This window comes from Mirounga angustirostris, unplaced genomic scaffold (genome assembly GCF_029215605.1).
Source record: "Mirounga angustirostris isolate CCGP_5_RB_7025 unplaced genomic scaffold, mMirAng1.0.hap1 SCAF_3, whole genome shotgun sequence".
NCBI lineage: Eukaryota > Metazoa > Chordata > Mammalia > Carnivora > Phocidae > Mirounga > Mirounga angustirostris.
In genome coordinates this window covers 124,536,653-124,556,992 of record NW_026991711.1, presented here as the reverse complement: position 1 = coordinate 124,556,992, position 20,340 = coordinate 124,536,653, and the positions used below count along the sequence as shown (strand labels likewise).

The following is a 20,340-nucleotide window of genomic DNA, read 5'->3' as shown; positions in this document are numbered from 1 at the left end:
TTACATAGGTCTCCCTTGTTGTGTTATGTTGCATTTTGCAAGTTCTGTTACCTTTGACCTGATAATGTATATATGTTTTTTTCTCAACAAGTATATAAATGTTAAATATTTAACAGTAAATAAATAATTATTATTAATATTTAGAAGCATATATGGTAAAATATGCATGTTTTTTCTTGGGAAGAAAGGAATGAATCATTTTATCACCGCTTTTACTTCTCAAAGGCTTCTACATTAACAGTTTGAGGGGGTTATCTGAGGGGATTCTAGCAGTTTCTGTTATATATTATTATTCTACTAGGCCTCAACTAGACTGAAAAACTAGACTTAATTTGAAGAAAAGTTCAGAACGGTAAAATAAATGCAAACTTTGTACATCCAAGCATTATGAAATGAGAGCTCCCTAATTTCTCAAGAGAATAAATGTAAGAATCTGAGAGGGTTTCAATATGAAAAAGATTTTTAACCTAATAAACTTGCCAATACCATTAGTACCTTAAATTTTCTAAGATATCAGATAGTACCTCTCCATTCCATATATCATAGAACCTGAGATGCTATAGTCATTGCAATGCACCATTAGTTTAAGATGTACACAAAGAAAGAGAAGTGCTGCCGATTGTCAGACACATTCTGATTTTAGACTATATTTAAAAATGCACCTTAGTATCAAAGAAGTGTGGTATATCTAAAATATCCCTAATCGTGTGTGTAAACTATTTCAAAAATAAACTTTTATCTTTAAAATTTAAATAGGTAATTTCTTAATCCATAACAGATATTTTCAAAATTGATATTTCAAAAGTCAGTTATAATAGATAATGTATTCAGCAACCATAATCTAAATTAATGAGAAGCTGTTGGGAGCAGTTTATTTCTCAGAGCGTGAGTGAATTTTCTAGGTCTTCTCATTCTCCTTCCTCCATAGTGTTTCCAACTTTTAAAAACATTTTCCAACTACTCATAATGTAAAGTTTAAGCTATGTGAATTTTTAATGATTATTAAGAATTTTACCTTCCTTCCTAAAGTAAAAAGATATGGGTTGAACTTCTTTTTTTTTTTTTTTTAAGGTTTTATTTATTTGACAGAGAGAAAGACAGCCAGAGAGGGAACACAAGCAGGGGGAGTGGGAGAGGGAGAAGCAGGCTTCCCGCGGAGCAGGGAGCCTGATGCGGGGCTCGATCCCAGGACTCTGGGATCATGACCTGAGCCGAAGGCAGACGCTTAACAACTGAGCCACCCAGGCGCCCCTGGGTTGAACTTCTTAATGGTTTTCTGTCCTAAGGGTTTAAAAATAAAAATTACTGTGTACTTGTGTGGGCCTTGAAGTTGGCCAATACTTTCTTACACAAATACACACCTAAATATAGCATTTCTTTATTATAAGCCAGACTTCTGTTTGAGACCATCAGTTTAGCTTGAAACAAAAGATCACACCTATGCCACATTTTCTAGGACACATTTCTCTTTAACCACTTGACACATCTTTGTATTTTAAGGTAGACTTAGATCTTCATAGTAGAGTTCAGTGAAAGCTTTCAGTTCTTTCGTGTTAGAAAAATAGTCATCTGGTACTATCATAGGTGAGAACAGTATCCTTCAGGTGTATTATTATTGGAGTTTGCTGATTCTGCAACCTCGTTTATAGATTTTTATTTCCCAGGGTATTTAGTGAACAGAAGATCCTTTTTATGTGGCTTAGGAATTCTTGATGATGCTTATAACCTAGTGTTGAAAATTATTGGAGGATTAGAAATATATTTTAGCAGCATCTTCCATTTCATCTTTCATTAACAATTCCCTTTACATCCCATCTCCTTTTTTAAAGACTTGTTGGTAGAAAATAAGCCATAGTAACGAAGGTCACCTCAGCTGTTACAAGGACATAGGGTTAGGTTCTTATGTAAAATCTCAAGGCATTCAACTTTTCTTAAAAGTTCTTAGAACTAGTAGCATATAGACTGTGAAGTCAGAAGAACCTGGGTTTATATCTTGGCTTTGCTATTTAACCTTTGTGAGCCTTAGTTATTTATCTATAAACTGGGCATAATGTTGCCTAGCTCATAAGATTGTTATGAAGATGAAACAAGATCATGTAAATTTAATACAGAAGTTTAATAAATGGCAGAAATTATTAGTAAAGCTCAAGTAATTCAGGTGTTAGCCAATCATATTCATTACTGAATATAATATATAGATTTCTGAAAACTCATCTGCTACGAAGTTTAAAATAATGTCTAATATAAGGCGGTATTTTATGAGTGATACTATGATACACCACTTTTATAGTTAAAAGTATTCTGACCAAGTTTGCCAGCAGAAGAAAGTATGACATTAAATGCTTTCTATATCAGTTATCTACTGCCACACTAATTCTGGGAAACAGCCAACCCCAAAACTTCAGTGATGTACAACACTAGGTATTAATTGTTGCACAGATGGAAGCAGCTGGAGGGAAATTAGGCAGCTCTGCTGATCTGGGCTGGGCTTGTTCACATATGTGAAGTCAACTGACTCCACGTGTCCCAACCTTCAGCAGCCTAGCCCAAACATGCCCTTATAGTAAAGGGCAAGGCACAAGAGTAAAAATAGAAAGAGTACAGGTATATTGTCAAACTTCTATGTGCATCACAACTGCTAACATCCTGTTGGCCAAGAAAGATCACATGGCTGAACTCAGCATCAAGGGACAAGAAAATATATTTTACCTCTTGGTGAGAGGAACTGCAAAATCACATTGCAAATTACATGGAGAGAGGGAAGAATGAAAGTTGGGACCATTTTAATTATGTCAGTCTATCCCGGTTTCGTACATTTGTCCTTAAAACTTAGGAGGACTGGGTTGTCTTTGAAACTCACTGACATTCTGTACTCTTTTTATTTAGGAGATTTAGATCCTCTCCTTTATAAATGAAAATGTCACTGGATTCAAAAACTTTACCACTTATATAGCTGATTGAGATACTGAGTTTTAGAGGCTTTATATTTGTTCGATTTGGGGTTCTTTTTCCTTTTTAAATATTCTGTTATTCTTAAGACTGAAGCTAAATCACTATTTTTGCATATCAGCAGCTATTTTCCTACAAAGTGGGGATTACATGAAATGTGAAAAAACATACTTAGATTGACCTCTATGAAGAGGATTGAAAGAAGTATCATTTTTGTGTAGTCCTGTATATGGGGTCATATTTGGTGAAATAATTTGGCAGTTTCTACGGGAAAGGGACAGGAAATTTTCTGCCACGCCATTCTCCCAGTTGGTATCTAACCTTAGGCAATTTTCTTAAAAATTATGTCTTTCATGATGATACCAGTTTCACGCAGTTATTGTTCTTAGGTTAGCAGTTATGTAAAGTTGTTAATAATATTCCTTGAAATTTCGTGTGTTTCAGAAATAGCCAGACAAGCAGCGCAAATAAAGCTTTTGAGAAAACTTCAAAAGCAGGAACAGGCTCGAGTTGCCAAAGAAGCCAAAAAACAACAAGGTGGGTGATTTAAATGAAAACATAAACATGAAGAGTAAGTATTGGGGAATTCATAAGAAGCTTCTCCTCTTCATTCCCTTGCTGATGATATCTGTGCTTTGGTTTTTCACCATAGCAATAATGGCTGCTGAGGAGAAGAGAAAGCAAAAAGAACAAATAAAGATTATGAAACAACAGGTACGTTTATGCATTGGAACTGATTTTTAAAACACAAGTGTTATATTGGGGCTCTATTGGTATATGTATATATGTACATTATTTTCATTTTGATTTCTGAAATAACAGTATTTCACATTAATATTATGTATCTTAGAAAGCTGTCCTCTCGCATTAGTTAAAATTCACCTCATCTTTTTAAGATTTTATTTATTTCTTTGAGAGAGAGAGAGAGAGAAAGAGCGTGCAGGCAGAGGGTGAGGGAGAAGCAGGCTCCCTGAAGGGAGCCCAAAGCGGGACTCGATCCCAGGGCCCAGGACCCTAGGATCATGACCTCAGCTGAAGGCAGATGTTTAACCAACTAAGCCAGCCAGATTCCCCTAAAATTCACCTCATTTTTTAACCAAGTCTTCTACTTCCAAGTTCTTAGAGATTACCAAAAAGTAAATCTAAGTATTTTTAATATCTTGATAGAGTTTGAATATAAGTGAACATCTTGAACAGCTTTCAAACTTTTTAAGTGTATCAGTAAATGAAGGCTATTGCTTGAATGCTCATATTTTAGTAGGAAAAGCTTGTTGTAATGAAACATAAAATATGAGTAAAAAGTTAAACTCAAGTTATATAGAATAGGGTTTGTTCCCACTGCTTCTGAATGCTTAAAAATTACTACTACAAAAAAAACCAAGAAAGCATTACTTCAGCATATCCAGCATTCATTCTATCTTATGTCTACAATGTCTCTCCCCTATGTAGTTTTCAAAATTAAGGATAGGTAAATGAAGTGATTTTTAAATTTTTATAGGTAAAGCATTACATGACAAGATATTTGATTTAATTTAAGATGGGAGTGTGTGAACTACTCTGCCATCTCCACATAGTCACATAACCATTAAAGCAGAAAGGAAATGGGGGAAACTACGATTTGTTTAAATTTTTTAACAGCAAGTAGTTATTTCTGAGTATGAAATGAAGTAAGTTGTGTTACTATATAAATAGCTGCTAAATAAATGGGTTGGGCTGGATGTGATGTGGCTATTTCCAAGGTTCCTTCCAGTATTGGCTAAGGCAGTGGGATTAGGGAGAGTTGATGGGGAATGGGGAGCCAGAACTTAGTCTGTAGTCAAGGAGCTGAGAGTTGAATATGTTCTCTGCTGCTTAATATTTTGTGACCTTAGATGAGTTATTTAACCTCTGTGTCTCTGTTTCCTCCATGGTAAAAGAAAATAACTGCATTAGCTAACGATTTAATGAGATCGTGAATGTAAAACGTCTATCACAATGCCTAGCACAAAACAAATGCTCACTTTTTAAAAGATATAAAAACACCAAACTATATGGTGTACTCCTTTACTGTAATTTAATGTAGTCAATTTTAAACTTCAGTTCTTTCCTTAGTTTGTTGATTGTGACTGCTAAAGACACTATAAGATTGACTTAAAAATATGTAGTCTCATAAATAGGTTTATTAAAATATTATATTTACTACATATTACATATATATGTAAAAATAGTTTATATTTCATTTTAAGTGAAATACTATTTTTTTATGGTTTAGCCTATTTCCTGATGGCTAGAGACCCAGCTTTGTGATCCTAAACTCTTGAAGTGGCTACACCCTAAGCCTACGTAGTTTTTGCTGCTCATCAAAAAAAACATTGGGGTCCCAAGGTTCCAGCAACACTAATACAAATGAACTGATATTAGATATTCATTGATATTTGTCTGAAGGTAGTCTCGTAATACCATTTGACTTATTCCTTGTTGCCAACAAAGTGAATCAAAGTCTAGCAAGGTTTACTCACACAGGCAGTTATACAATGCCTATTTTAAAGTCAGCATCAGATCTGGGATAAAATAGTAGCATGTGCTTCTCATCCTCTGGATTATTTTTTCCACCTAGTTGGCCTAAAATGTCACCATATAGTCCTCAAAGCAATTTTCTGGAGGCTTCCAGAAGCATTATTATGAAGCAAAAGGAGCAAAAGCATTGGAATCTAACCAGGTCTTCTCTGTATTTAGTATTTGACTTTAAGCAAAATATATACCCTCTAGGAACTTCAGTTTTCTTTTAGGTTAAAAAAAAAAAAGATAACTTCAACTCCCATGTTGTTTTTTTAAAGGATCAATAAGATATTTTACGTAAAGTGCCCAGTTCAGTGCTTGGGCACTCAATATTATAAGGTGACCCAATATTATAATTTATAAGAAAGATTTATCTCTGCTAATATCAATGACAGCACTACCAAATATATGTAAATATGTATGAATCACTTGGACAGCTAAGATAAAGTTCTGACTGAGTGTACTTAAGTCCAAGATTCCATACCTGTCTCTGTGCTTAAGAGAAGAATGAATGACTTTTGCTGACTTGAGAACATACCACCTTATAACCTTATGGTTAACAAAAGCAGAAAAATTAAATCACAAATGTGCTTTACGTAGGTCTCAAGTTCTAATCTAAATAAATATATCAAATGTGGATCAAGTACAGCCTTCTCTAAGATTTTGAAATGAAATAAAAGATACACTTGGGTTTTTATGTTTGGCAAGCTATAATTAATATTCAGTACCAAGTAGGATCACCAAAAGCAAAATTATAGAATGGTATCAGTCTTCTAAAATCAGAACAGTAATTTCAGAAATCTCATTTTCTTGCAGTAGAGCCCTGCAGGGAATCAATAACATTAGTGTGGGGGAAAAAAGGAATAAGTTTTAAAACATTAATGCATAGCTTCAAAAGGTACACTAGCATCTGGAGATTGGAGTAGGTATTGTAATAGAAAGTAGTATAAAATGTGTTGGTTCTAGAAATCCTAGGACAAGTGCAATTTGCAAGTGGAACAATTTGCATAGTTTTTTGTTTGTTTGTTTTTTAAACTATGTATTCTCATCAGTGCCAATTTGGGAATTTCAAAGGGATTTATAAACATGAAATTGTTAACAGTGTACTTAGAGCATATTGCATTTTAAAAATCACATGTAAAGTTCTTATCAAACTTTACATGATCATTAAATTCTGAAACAATAACTATTATGTTAAATTTAGGCAATGTGAATACCTAGTATGTCATGTGAATCATTCCCTAGAATGTTAAATTGTAATCAATCCATTTTTATTTTATTTATTTATTTATTTGAGAGAGAGAGAGAGTGCAAGCAGAGGGGAGAGGGAGAAGGAGAAGCAGAAGCAGGCTCCCCGCTGAGAAGGGAGCCCCACTCGGGGCTCCATTCCAGGACCTTGAGATCATGACCTGAGCTGAAGTCAGATGCTTAACCAACTGAGCCACCCAGGCGCCCCAATAATTAATCCATTTTTAAATAATATGAGATTACTTCTGAATTTGGCTTATTGTAGTAATTAAAAGTAATGTCATGTTATCATGTTATTCACCATGTGAAATAAATTATGGTATGGAAATTGTTAATAATTATTACAATTGCATGGTACTCTATACTTTTTAAGCATTTTAATTTCATCATAACAGTGAGTAAAGGGCAAGCACCTATTTTATAAAAGAGTAGTTATTTGTTCAAGATCATGCAATGAATGACAGTAACTCAGGATGAGCCTTAGGTTTTCTGACTCCTGAGGTACTATTTTTTCCTATTATTCTGACCTAGATTTATCTCAGATTAAATATTACTTGTACTTGCATACAGGCTAAATGAGTTTAATTACCTTGGTTGACCTGGTTTCTATATACTTATTTAGCATTTGTACTTCACAAATTGTTTTGAGAAATTTTATGAAATCATATTAATTTAAGACATGAATGTATATAAGATGTTAAGCTAAATCATTAAGTTTTATATCCAGCATGGGTAACCTTTGGTAAATGTGTACTTATATCATTTGATTCCACTTAAATACTTTTCACCTATATATTTAGTTTATTGTCTTAAATTATCATTATTTTTTCTACAGGAAAAAATTAAGAGAATTCAACAAATCAGAATGGAAAAAGAACTTCGAGCCCAGCAAATTCTAGAGGTAGAACTCTTAAATTTGATATAATTAAAGTAATTAGTCATGTATCTTAAAGTCTACAAAAATAAAAGTTTTACCCACATGATCTCTCACTCATACAGATTAATATGTTCATCAGAAATTCTCTTTAAATGTAACGCATAGAATGAGACCTTATCTGAACCTTACTTAGCAGGCTAATCTAATCCTAACAGTAAAAATGCAGAAAATCAGACAAAACAGAAAAAGAGGAAACCTCTGAGCAGCCAGTATAGTTAGTTGTCAGAAAGTTCCTGTGCGAAAACTCACGTTCTTTACTTTTAGAAAACCCATTAGGACTTATAGTCAGATATTTACTTTCAATTTAGACATAAAACATTACAAAAGTAAAGTAAATTTTCAGTGTAGAAACAGTTTAACTAGCTTGGTTTTCTGGTTTCTAATATATCCCTCTTGCCCTGAAGCTGCTGGAATAGGGCTAGAGGACATATATTGGCAATAGCAAAAGTAATAGCCAAAAGACAGCAAGGGAAAATGCAGAAAAACTCCAGCCTGCCTATATAGGAATTCAAAAGCCTAGCAAGAGTGTGTAATTTTATATTTGAATAGCAAACAGTTTTCAACACCTTAATGGCCAAAATACATTACTCTATCGAACTGTGTAGTATAATAACTGATGTTCAGAACAATGGCCCTGAGTCATCAAGAAAAAGCCAAATTGTGTTAAGTGTACTATGTCTGAACAGGCATATGTCTCAAAATTATTTTCATCCCAAACTGTGAAAATAACTTTTAATGTTTAAAATTATTATAACCTCTCAGCTATTCAGGAAACCATTGCCATATAAAACAATTTCCTGAGGACTCCAGATAGCTTAGGTTTTCTGTTACAGTTTTTTTTCTGTGCAGAAATATACACATATTTCCTTATCCACTTCAAATTAATTTTAAAACCCACCAAATAGAAAATATGCCTATCTTAAAGTAAACTGACAATAACTACTGGATGGTTATAAAACTACTAGATAAAGACTTTAAGATTGTGAAGCTCAAATTTGATAGCATGATCTTGATATTCAAAGCGTACTTCATGAAATATGTTTACTTAAAAAAAAGCCTTTAATTAACCACATTGTACAGCTAGAGAAAATGAGATTTAATGTTTCATTTAAATCATCTGAGTAATGGATTTCTTTATCTCAAATTTCAAGTGTTAAAAAAGAAATTTCAAATAAAGTGGACACGTGCATTTTTCATGTGTTACTGATTTATTCATGAAATAACTTTTATCGGTTAAAATCCACCCCATTTTCTAAACTTTCTACGATGATTGTGTTTTACTTTTAAAAATCAGAAAAAAAGATAAGACATTCCACAAAATCAGTTTTTTTGTAATTAAGTTTTGAGTTAAAATGACAATAACACTCAGTTCCTTCGGACTTTTAACAGAGATTGAAGAGTAAAAGCTGACACACTCTTATGCACTTAAGAACTTTTGTATATCTTCATGCTAATCTATACATTAAAAATGAAATTAGTATGTTAAATATAATGTTAACTGGAGAGAAATCTGTAATTGTCTACGTATATGTTACATATTGTTTTGTACTTTGTGAGACATGTAGCTCCATTTTCAAGTCTGAGATGATTTTCAAGTTGGAGTGGTGCTGTTGCATGACTTTGAGACCTGTTTTGCATGCACAGGCTAAAAAGAAAAAGAAGGAAGAAGCAGCAAATGCCAAATTATTGGAGGCCGAGAAACGAATAAAGGTTAGTTTAGATGAGAACATCACACAGTTTTTATTTTTGAAAAATAAAACATCACTGGTGTGATGTTACACCCGTATCGATTATATGAAAAAAAATAGCTCTCCTCAAAATGATTATCTTAAAAAAATGTTTAGCACAGATACATGTGTATAATGTGTGCTTTTATTGTATGTATATCATATGTATATGTTTTTTAAATTTCATTATATGGGTTTTATGTGATGATTTGAGCTCTTTAAGTAGCAAACATCAAATCAGAAATGCAAACTATTGCATAATGCCTGTATATAGTTTTGCTGAATCAGAATGATCTTCCCAAAGCTATTTTGTGTTGTTGATGTTTATGTTTCAAATTGTGTCCCAAATCTGATTTTCTACTTAGATTATAACTTTATCTCGGTTAATGTCCAGCAACTGTTTTAATTATTAAAAAGTGAAGAGCCTACAGAAACAAAAACCTAACTTGAGCAAACTGTTATTTGCCAATAATAAAATTAGCCATTGTTAATTATTGTAATGTTTTGGTTTTGATTTTCTGTCATGAAGCATTAGAGTTGGACCCCCCCAACCACACACACACATTCTACCCCTCACCTTCCACTTTTTCTCATAATTAATTACTGAAAGAGGGCAGCTGAGTGATCCTACTGGTTTCGGAAACAGACACAATTATATCCTGTAAAGCCAGGGAACTGTTAGTTACCTTTTCTACATTGACTCTCTTATTTTTTCTTTAGATTTCTACCCCTTTTCATCACTTCCCTTAATATCATCTAGATTTTTATCTTTATAAGAATATTTAAATTGATGACATTTGTAGAATTGCTTGCATTAAGCCCCGCCCCCTTGGGGTAGTGCCCTTGAATTATAGCTGAGCGTGAAAATCTTACACTGATCTCAGTCTGTTGTTACTTTCATTCATAGATAGTGCACAGAAATGTATGGATGCTGTTAAGGTACAATACAGTATATTTGGGAATTTATGTTCAGAGTGGAGAGAGTTCTAATCAGCTGGATTTGAGGGTTCTATATAATGTATTAAAATAGTTTTAAAGATACATGTATCAATTGTATCTGATATGCTCTGACCATTTAGCTAGTCAGTTCAGCAAATGTGCCATTGAAATATGCTATTAGGTTATTGAATTTTAAGTTTAAATGGCTACTGAATAAGATCCTTGCTTCTATCGCCTAATCTTTCTGTATTAAGTAGGAGCATATGAAATTGCCACTATGTAAGTAAAAAATGATCAAATATTTGCAATTCCATGTGGCTCGACCTAATGGAAGATTATAGAGTCTCAGAAAAGGAACTTTTAATACTTGTACTGTGTTCTAAATCTTCTCTAAGAATTATATATTAAGAGTTTCTTATTTTTAAGGAAAAAGAAATGAGAAGACAACAAGCTGTTCTTCTGAAGCATCAGGTCTGTATACATATAGTTATACAGTTGTTGAAATGTACGTTTTATAATTTTTCTTAAGTCTATTTTGGGGAAAATCTTCAAAATGTTTTCTTAAAAGTTTCCAAAGTAATTCCTGCTTACGTTTTTCCTTCATCTTACGGTTTATTGCCTTGCTTTGGTATTGGTGTCTTTTGGGGGGTTAAAAATTGGTTTCATGACTCTGTGATTTCTGTTTCATAATGTTGTGCCAACTCTTTCTACCAGGAGTTGGAGAGGCATAGACTAGATATGGTATGGGTATGTTTATTTTTGTACATCTAACACCGCATTGTGATTTGGTTGTGATATGGTTGTCATAGCAATGCATACAGCGTAGCACTGGCTGCTGTCATATTACATACTGCTGCATGGCTTTACAGCACAGTGCATTGCATACATCTGCTTGTCTGTCCGTCAAGAAGTATGAAACAACTCCAAGATCGCTAATTGAATTTTGCAAGCCTTATATAAGGCTGCCGTCTAAAACTTTACATTACTGATGTCACGATGAAAGTTGAATCACTGTACAGTTAGATGCGACATTGACCCATATTCTCCCATCATTCTAGGTGCAAAACTGCCATTGAACACAATGGGAATTTTGAGTTAGGTTGATGAGAGAATATGAAATCTATTCTGGTTTTATAGACAAAATTTTGGAAATAATTTTAGAAATATCCCTTTGGGGGGACCAAATACGTTTAAACAAAATGAATTCATTAGATATAACTGTGATTTTTTTAATTTTAAAATAAAATGAGATGATCAAAACTAGTGCCTACCTTATTTTCATACTGTGCCTTTTAGATTCCATTTATTAGCCCATGGTGCAGCTTTTATGGTCTTTAATAGCGCATCAAGTGGCAGACATCAGTAAACAGGAATATCCCATTTCACTGGTGTTGGTTTGTGAACCACAACTAGTTTAACTAAATTGGTATAAAAGCTCTAAAAATATATATATTTCTAATTTGTTGGTGGCCTATTGAATTTACAAAACAATAGTGTGCTTGAAATAAAAATAACTTAATTCTAAAACTGTGAAGTGGAAGTGATTATAAATCAATTTCTACCTGACCTAAAAATTCAAGAACAATACAACCTTTAGCTTGATTGGCCTATAGTACATATTTGTGGTTTTTCTAATAGCAGATGTAAGGTAACTGACCTGTTCCAGCCAACCATTATGCTTTTTGTTCTGCCAGCTTTTGAAGGAGCATCACAACTGACCATAAGTAAATCTTGTATGCTTCTGTTTACACTGTCTCCATGTTCATTGCTTTACCTTTTTGCTTTTGATTGTTCTTGTATTTGCTTTCTAAACCTGAACTAAAACATGCACAGACTGGCCATTCTTGTCTTATATTTAGTATTTACTGTGACTTGTCTATAAATGCTAAACATGCTATACTGAGTTTTGTTTTGTTTTGTTTTGTTTTTCCATTTCAAAATCAAACTATAATTATAGTTATTTTCCTAATTTTATCTGGCCTAATAGGAACGAGAGAGAAGGAGACAACATATGATGCTTATGAAAGCTATGGAAGCTCGTAAAAAAGCAGAAGTAAGTGCATGTTTCTAGAAAAAAATATTAGTATTTTTTCCTAAAGCATTGGTTTTTCTAAATATAAATTTTTCATAGTATAGGTTTGTCATGGCTCACTGGCTTTCACAAGCAAGCCAAATATTAAAAGTAATAACTGTCAGAACATAAAAGAATGTAGGAAGGATTCCAATCTATGTGTTAATTTTCTTGGCTGAGATTTTAATTATCTTTTTTTAATGTAGTGAATGGTATTTGCTTGGATAAAAGTTTAATATTACAGCATGCCTAAACAAGTCCTGTGTGTCCTAACTGAAATACCAGTCAGTCCAACCATGGACTTCTGCCTTCAGAATTATTCTTTACTGTTCTATTTGTAAAATTGGGCTTAAGTACTTTCCTTAAAATAGACTTTTAACAGATAATTCAGAATAAGGAAATTATTGAAATAGGTCAAAATGAGCTTATTTGGAATGTAATAGAAAGCAATTAAAGGTTAAAATATATATTACAAAGGAATGCATTGTGTATTAAAACCAGTTGAATAGAAGTATGGCCATGATATCCAGGGCATTGGAGTGTGAGAGACTCAGAATTCCCATACTGACTCTGAACCAACTTGCTTTACCTCTTGAGGCTCAATTGCTTCTTTCTTCCTTTCTTCCTTCCTTCTTTCCTTTCTTCCTTCCTTCTTTCCTTCCTTCCTTCTTCCTTCCTTCTTCCTTCCCTCCTCTCCTTCTGTTTTTTTGTTTCAGATTTTTATTTAAATTCTCGTTAGTTAAAGGTTATTTCTTCTTTTAAATTGAGATAATGATACTTACCTCCTTGGATTATAAGATTATCAACTGAGATAAACATTTAATAAATGAGAATTAATAAAAATAACAGTTCGGTCTGGAAGTTGGAGAGGCCTGTATTTCAGTATTTTGGCCTCAGCTCTGGCTTAAACTATCATTATAGATTTCTAATATAGAGAGACAAAAGTATATTGCTTAGGAACCTGGACATAAAAAAAAAAAAAAGTAATCTGAACACTGTATCCCAGTCACCTGGATTTGAATTCTGGTTTCAGTGCTTTCCAGCTGTATGACCTTAGGCAAGTTATTTCACCTGTCTGCGATTCAAATTTTTCATCCATAAAATAGAGATGATACCAGTTCCTATTTCATTTTGTAGTGATGATTAACTGGGTGTATATCTGTATGAGGGCATGTGTGAAGTTTCTGGAACAAAGCGTAGCGCCACCCAGTGCTTATAGTTCCTTATCACTCTGCATGTGTTTGCTGTGTAGAGTGGGCCTAGCAAGATGCATAGCCAGGTTGGGAACTACTAACATAGATTACCTCTAAAGCTTCTTCTAGCAATCACTTCTTGTGACTCTCCTAAATTTCATGGAAGTTTTGCCTTAACATTTTTCTTACTGTCTTTTCTTCCAAACCTGTTAATTATCCAGGCCCACTGACAGCCTTTACACCTAACATAACAGAGAGTCTATGTGTGGTTTATAACCATAATCTCTGAAAAATGACAAGCAGAGAAAGAGAAATGCAACAGATTCTGAGAACTGGAGTGGCTGTTATCTCTGTTCCCTTCTAAAAGCAGTATGGCAGTGGGAGAGGTAGGAAAGGGGATTAATTAAAAGCTCAACCTAATTACCTCCAATATGGAGCAATGGAAACTGAAGGAACAACTCAGGAAAAATACCTAGAAAATCCCTCAAGAGACAAGTTCCTTTCTACCAAGTATACTTCTTTGCAGAGGACTAAAAAAAAGCCAGGGCCTGCCATTCTGATTTTTCCTGATGGGGAGGAAAGCTAAAGAGAGGCACAATAATGACAATAACCCAGAGCATATCTCCAGATATACTAGAATTTAGTAGAAGGGGAGAACCCAAGAGTAAGAGTAAGATCATCAAAGAGAGTAAATGCCCAGATTTAATTAAAATTAAAATTAAAAGGTGCCCAAAGCCCCAAAGGCATGACCTCTTCCATTGGTTTTTCATATTTCCAATTGCCTAGGAGAGTAAGAAAAGCTGCTGAAGAGAGGTGGGCAAGATCTGGTTTGAGTGAAAGATAGCAGCCACAGGATAAATGAAGATAATTAAAATTAAACCTTCTAAGAAGCCACAAAAGGCCAAGAGCACCTTTCATGGGAAAAAAGATTTACCTTTGACTAGATAAAGCAAACCAGGTACATCAGTTCCAATAAAACTTGGAAAGGGATATGAGAAACCAAGTACAGCTCTCCCTCTCCTAGCTCATTCATCCTCAGAAAAAAGAAACATGAGTAACCTACACAGTATTCACCCTTCTATCTGAAGTACTTCAAAAAATAAAAATAGGTATCAGATAAAGTGAGAAGGAACTAAAAACGAAAGCACCTATATTGAGGCAATACACATTCCTGATTGGGCTGCCCACATCAAGCATTAAGTAATTAGGAAAGGAATGTCAAGGGCGCCTGGGTGGCTCAGTTGGTTGAGCCCCTGCCTTTGGTTCAGGTCATGATCCTGGAGTCCCTGGATCGAGTCCCGCATCGGGCTCCCTGCTCGGCGGGGGGTCTGCTTCTCCCTCTGACCCTCTTCCCTCTCGTGCTCTCTGTCTCTCATTCTCTCTTTCTCAAATAAATAAATAAAATCTTAAAAAGAAAAGAAAAGGAATGTCAAGGCAACCATGCCAAAATATTAAACAAAAAAAAAAAGAAAAAGAAAAATGTGTGTATGTGTGTGTGTGTATAAAGTAATAACATAACCTCCCTTTACTTGTTTTCATTCTTGTTTTCCTCTGCACTCCCTATGTGTTCTCCACAGAGCAGCCAGAGTGATCTTTTCAGAAAGTAAACCAGGTTACATCTTAACACTATCCATTGGCTTCTCCTTGCAATTGTAATAAAGTCCAAATTCCTCACCATGACAAAGCAGTCCCACATGCTCTGACCTCCACCTGTCACTTCAACTTTACCTCATACAATTTGTCTCTTAAAAGAGTACTATATTCCGGTCATTTTTGTTTTTTTATTATCCTAAACAGAGGGTCTTTACCATTGCTGTTCTTCCACCAAATATTTGAGTGGTTCTTATTTGTTGTTTAGTTATAGATCAAATGTTAACTTGTCAAAGAGGCCTTCCCAGAACACCTAATTTTGCCTTTTATTTTACCTCACCTCTGGAACTCCATTCCTTTATCTTATTTATTTTACGGTTGTTTATGGTCTGCTTCCTCCCAGGATGTAAGATCTTTGAGGACAGGACTCTTGTCTGTCTTGTCTACCACTATAGACACAGGTATATAGTTGGAGCTTAGAAAATTGTAGTTGAATGAATGAATGAATGAATGAGTTAAAATGAAAATGGCAGTTAAACCAATTGGTGATAAAAATATCATTAAAGAATGAATACATTTGGGGCGCCTAGGTGGCTCAGTTGTTAAGCGTCTGCCCTCGGCTCAGGTCATGGTCCCTAGGTCCTGGGATCGAGCCCCCTCCATCGGGCTCCCTGCTCAGCGGGAAGCCTGCTTCTCCCTCTCCCACTCCCCCTGCTTGTGTTCCCTCCCTCGCTGTGTCTCTCTCTGTCAAATAAAATCTTAAAAAAAAAAAAAAAGAATGAATACATTATTATGTTTTCTTTCTATATAATTTTCTTTATGTAATAATAAAATATTTTACTCTAGGTGGTTTTCTTAAAGTTAGACATTTAAGGAACTATTATTTAAAATGACATATGTCACAAGCAATCCTTTATTGGAATGTTTAAGAGAACCCCACGGGTAAAACTGAGCTCTTAAAATGTTGTTATCCTCTGATAACTATAGACTTGTGAACAAGACTAGATAATTTTACCAGTTATTCTGATTTTAAATTGTGTTCCTCTCTTGAATGGTACCTACAGATCTGTGATCAACTAGGATTTTATTTTTTTAACTTCTTAAACTACTATTTTGTGCACAGCATTAGATTAGATACTTCAGGAAAAACAAAAATAATAATGATGATTTTTTTATCATATCAGAGATAAAAATTTACAGTATAAACAGGGAGTAATTAGGCATGTGTTTTTACTGGCAATCCAAACTTTCACCAAATCTTTGTATCAACGTGCCACCTCTATGAATATTAACAAAATATTGCTATATGCACTTGTCCATTTCCTTATTACTTAACATGTAAAAGATGTAACTAGTGTAATGGGCATATCTTGGCTTCATATTCTATGTCCTATTACCTATAATTTTTTTTCTGTTATTAACTATTAAGAAAACAAACTTTATTGTAAAGTTAAAGCCACATGATACCTAGGCAGGACCAACTAAAAATTCTGAACTTGCCTATATGTAACCCTTGATTCTAACTTTCAGTACCTTCAACATTTAATTATTAGATTGTGAAGAAAGAAAAATAGAGAAGGTAAACAAAAATACTATGAATAATATTTAAAGAACTAATGAGGTTAAAAAAATAAGTAGCTTTCACCTTGTTAACTAAAAATTTCCTTTAATATCTGAAATTATTCCAAGAACCTCCCCATATCTATCAAAGTAAGATGGTAATACAAACACCACTTTTATGTTACTCTGTGTACACTACACTGATCTTTCTGATTTAGAATTAACTCAATAAATTTTTACTAAAATAATCCCAATTTCTGTATTTTTTCTGTTTTATAAATCTATAATTAGTAGGGCGGCACCTGGTTGGCTCAGTTGGTTAAGCATCTGCCTTCAGCTCAGGTCATGATCCCAGGGTCCTGGGATTGGGGGCGGGGGCGGGGGGGAGGGTGCATCAGATTCCCTACTCAGCGGGGAGTCTCCTTCTTCCTCTCCCTCTGCCCCTCCCCCCTGCTCATGCTCTCTCCCCCACCCCATAAATAAATAAAAATCTTAAAAAAAAACCCTATAATTAGTAAGAATATTCAGACTTACATAAATTGCCTTACTTGTTATTTCTCTTATTAATTTTAAAGGATCATTACTATATCATCATAGTTCATAAATATTTTTGTAAGAAAATGTCGGAAAGAATAGTTAGTCTCATGAATAAAAAAGGCTTATTTCCTAGTATAATTCAAATATAATATGAGACACATCTGCTTTCATTATTACTAAGCACTAGAAACAGGTTGGTTAAAGCAATGTGACAAAGTAGTTCAAAATCTCCTCTTTCATTTATAAGAACTGTAAACCACACCAGTCACAAATTTATAATCACTATACTCATATTAACTGAATAATCAACCGTAGTAATCATCAGAGTCTTTTATATGTCTCCCTCCAAGGATCAATAAACTACAAAAGGTTGTTAAATATACAGCTATCACAGAATGACTCTGTCAGCACTTTAGGAGACAAAACCATAAAATAGAAGAGAGTAGTTCAGGTTTCAGAAGTCATCTAATAAACAATTTGAAAGCAGAAAAAATATGTAACCCCTCCCCATCCATGATTCAAGTCATGAGACTATTTTATAATCCTATATTTATATTAATCATTAGTTAGTGAAAAATGAAAATAAGTAGAATTGTGCACGTAGATGGTTTTGTTTAAGCAAACCCATTGTTCAGTTGAAGACATAGTAAATATACTTCTGTGGCATCCTTGTAATATTGTATTTATACAGTGTACTTATAATGTACTTTAATTTTAAAGTTAAATACTCTAAAAACATATAAAGTGATTTTATATTAACTATATGATAAAATGTTAAATGTTCCATAAACAAAGTCAATTTTTGAAAGGTTATTATCAATTTAATTTAGGTATATTAAAATCTCTGATTATCTGACTCAAGAATGATTAACAATATTAATTTTAATTTAGGAGACATTTATAGCAGCTATCTACACAGTATTAGATACATAATCTAAAGTAAGTCCAGACTTCTATAATACTTTGGGAAATTTTAAGAAAATACAATAACTGGGAGGTTTGATTCTTTTTAAATATTATACCTATAAAATAAAATTTTTATTAAAATATAAAATGTAGGGGTGCCTGAGTGGCTCAGTCATTAAGCGTCTGCCTTCAGCTCAGGTCATGATCCCAGGGTCCTAGGATGGAGCCCAGCATCGGGCTCCCTGCTCTGCGGGAAGCCTGCTTCTCCCTCTCCCACTCCCCCCGCTTGTGTTCCCTCTCTTGCTGTGTCTCTCTCTGTCAAATAAATAAATAAAATCTTTAAAAATAAATAAATAAAATGTAAAGGTCTCTCTCTTCATCATGTGATTCGTAATTTTTTCATTTGTTTAAACTTAATTTTCATAATATTTTAAATGTAAAAATAGTCCCTTTAAAAAAAATTACCGATTGTTCTATGCATATTCAGTGTTACCGTAAAACAGTATTACTTTTAATCTTTATATATGTCTTCTATAAATGACTTGTATTATTAATCTTATTTATTTTTGTATTCTTCCTGCACTCTGAGGTAAACCTGTGTCTCTTAAATTATATTTATGTCTTTGAAATTTAAGTACAAGTTGCTGTCAAAAGAAATGTATTCTCCTAATTATGCCCAGAACAAAGACCTAAGAGACGCAGTAGAATCATAAAAAGCAAAAAAAGTAAGGCATCTTTGCAACATTGTCTCTTAAAAATGTCTTGTTTTGCAGTCTGATAAGTTGTAAAAGTTTACAATAACAGGTCATTCTACCACATTCACTGGTTTTTAAACTTCTATGATTCTAAAATAGAATAAATTCATTTCATACATTTATTATTATGCTATAGATTTCTGGAAATACTGTCATTTATGCCTTGAGAGCCCCTAAAGTAATCTTTTTGTGTGAGTAAAAAACTGGTTTTGAAATTTTCACCCTCTGTATTTTGGGCTGTTTAGGATAATCTAAATTTAATGCATTTGCTATCAAAAGGTGTTTCAACTTTGAAATGAAATTTAAATGACTTCTTAACTAAAATATTAGTCATATTTTGATATGGAAAATTCCATTACTGTAATTAAGATGATTAAAAAGATATTTTATTATAAATGACTTATATTCCGAGAATTCATTTACTTCAAGAATTTCTACATCTAGAAAACTGGAGAATATGGGGTTATGAAGGCCAAAAAAATTTAAGAGGAGACATACTAAATGCTTGTCATTTTTGACAGTCAATCTAAAATATAGTCAGGAGCTATATTTTGTAGTCATTTGTAGGCAATCTAAGTTATTGCCCTGAAATTTAACCATTGTTAATGTAAAATATGTTTTAACATTCCTTTCATATTATGATAGGTTTCATAAGTCTTCTCTGGTACATCAAAGGTTTGTTGTGAATTGACCTTACAAAACGAGAAAGTTCCATTGTGAAATCCTAGTATTTGACATAACAACAAAACATAATATTATAGGGGTGCCTGGGTGGCTCAGTCACTTGGGCTTCCACTCTTGGTTTCAGCTCAGGTCATGATCTCCAGTTCATGGAATCGAACCCTGCGTTGGCTCCACACTGTGCTTGGAGTCTGCTCTCTCCCTCTCCTCTTGCCCCTCCCCCAACTTGTGCACGTGCACACATGCACTCTCTCTTTCTAAATTAATTAATTAATTAAATCTTTAAAAAACCATGCTATTACAGAAATTAAGTGTAGGATAAAACATGGTAACTTAATTTGTCAAGGAAAGGCTTAGGTGTGGGGTGCCTGGGTGGCTCAGATGGTTAAGCATCCGCCTTGGGCTCAGGTCATGATCTCCAGGTCCTGGGATCAAGCCCCATGTCGAGCTCCCAGCTCAGCAGGGAGTCTGCTTCTCCCTCTCCCTCTGCCTCTCCCTCTGCTTGTGCACTCTCTGTCTCTCTCCCTTTCAAATGAATAAATAAAATCTTAAAAAAAAAAAGGCTTAGGTGAAAAGTTGGTAAATATTGCTCTTTCAAATAGTATACCAAATCTAGAAGAGAGAATACTACACAGTTTAAACATCTTCAAATTTGGCCTAAAATAGTACTGCCACTTTAAACTTTAGTTTCTGGAAAAAATTACCAGAT

The 20,340-nt window shown here is 33.8% G+C and overlaps 1 protein-coding gene across 21 annotated transcripts in view; it reads left to right on the top strand.

The window, feature by feature from the left end:
- Positions 1-20,340, top strand: part of BAZ2B (bromodomain adjacent to zinc finger domain 2B) — a 305,426-nt gene that overhangs the window by 228,748 nt on the left and 56,338 nt on the right. For 17 of the 21 annotated variants that reach the window (XM_054506194.2, XM_054506190.2, XM_054506199.2 and 14 more), the window contains 7 exons: positions 3,394-3,486; positions 3,602-3,663; positions 7,571-7,636; positions 9,317-9,382; positions 10,765-10,809; positions 11,053-11,085; positions 12,326-12,391. In XM_054506194.2, the coding sequence (XP_054362169.2) occupies positions 3,394-3,486; positions 3,602-3,663; positions 7,571-7,636; positions 9,317-9,382; positions 10,765-10,809; positions 11,053-11,085; positions 12,326-12,391 (431 nt within the window). The remainder of the gene's footprint in view (positions 1-3,393; positions 3,487-3,601; positions 3,664-7,570; positions 7,637-9,316; positions 9,383-10,764; positions 10,810-11,052; positions 11,086-12,325; positions 12,392-20,340) is intronic. The other 4 variants (XM_045868790.3, XM_054506195.2, XM_045868789.3 and 1 more) reach the window with 1 other exon arrangement.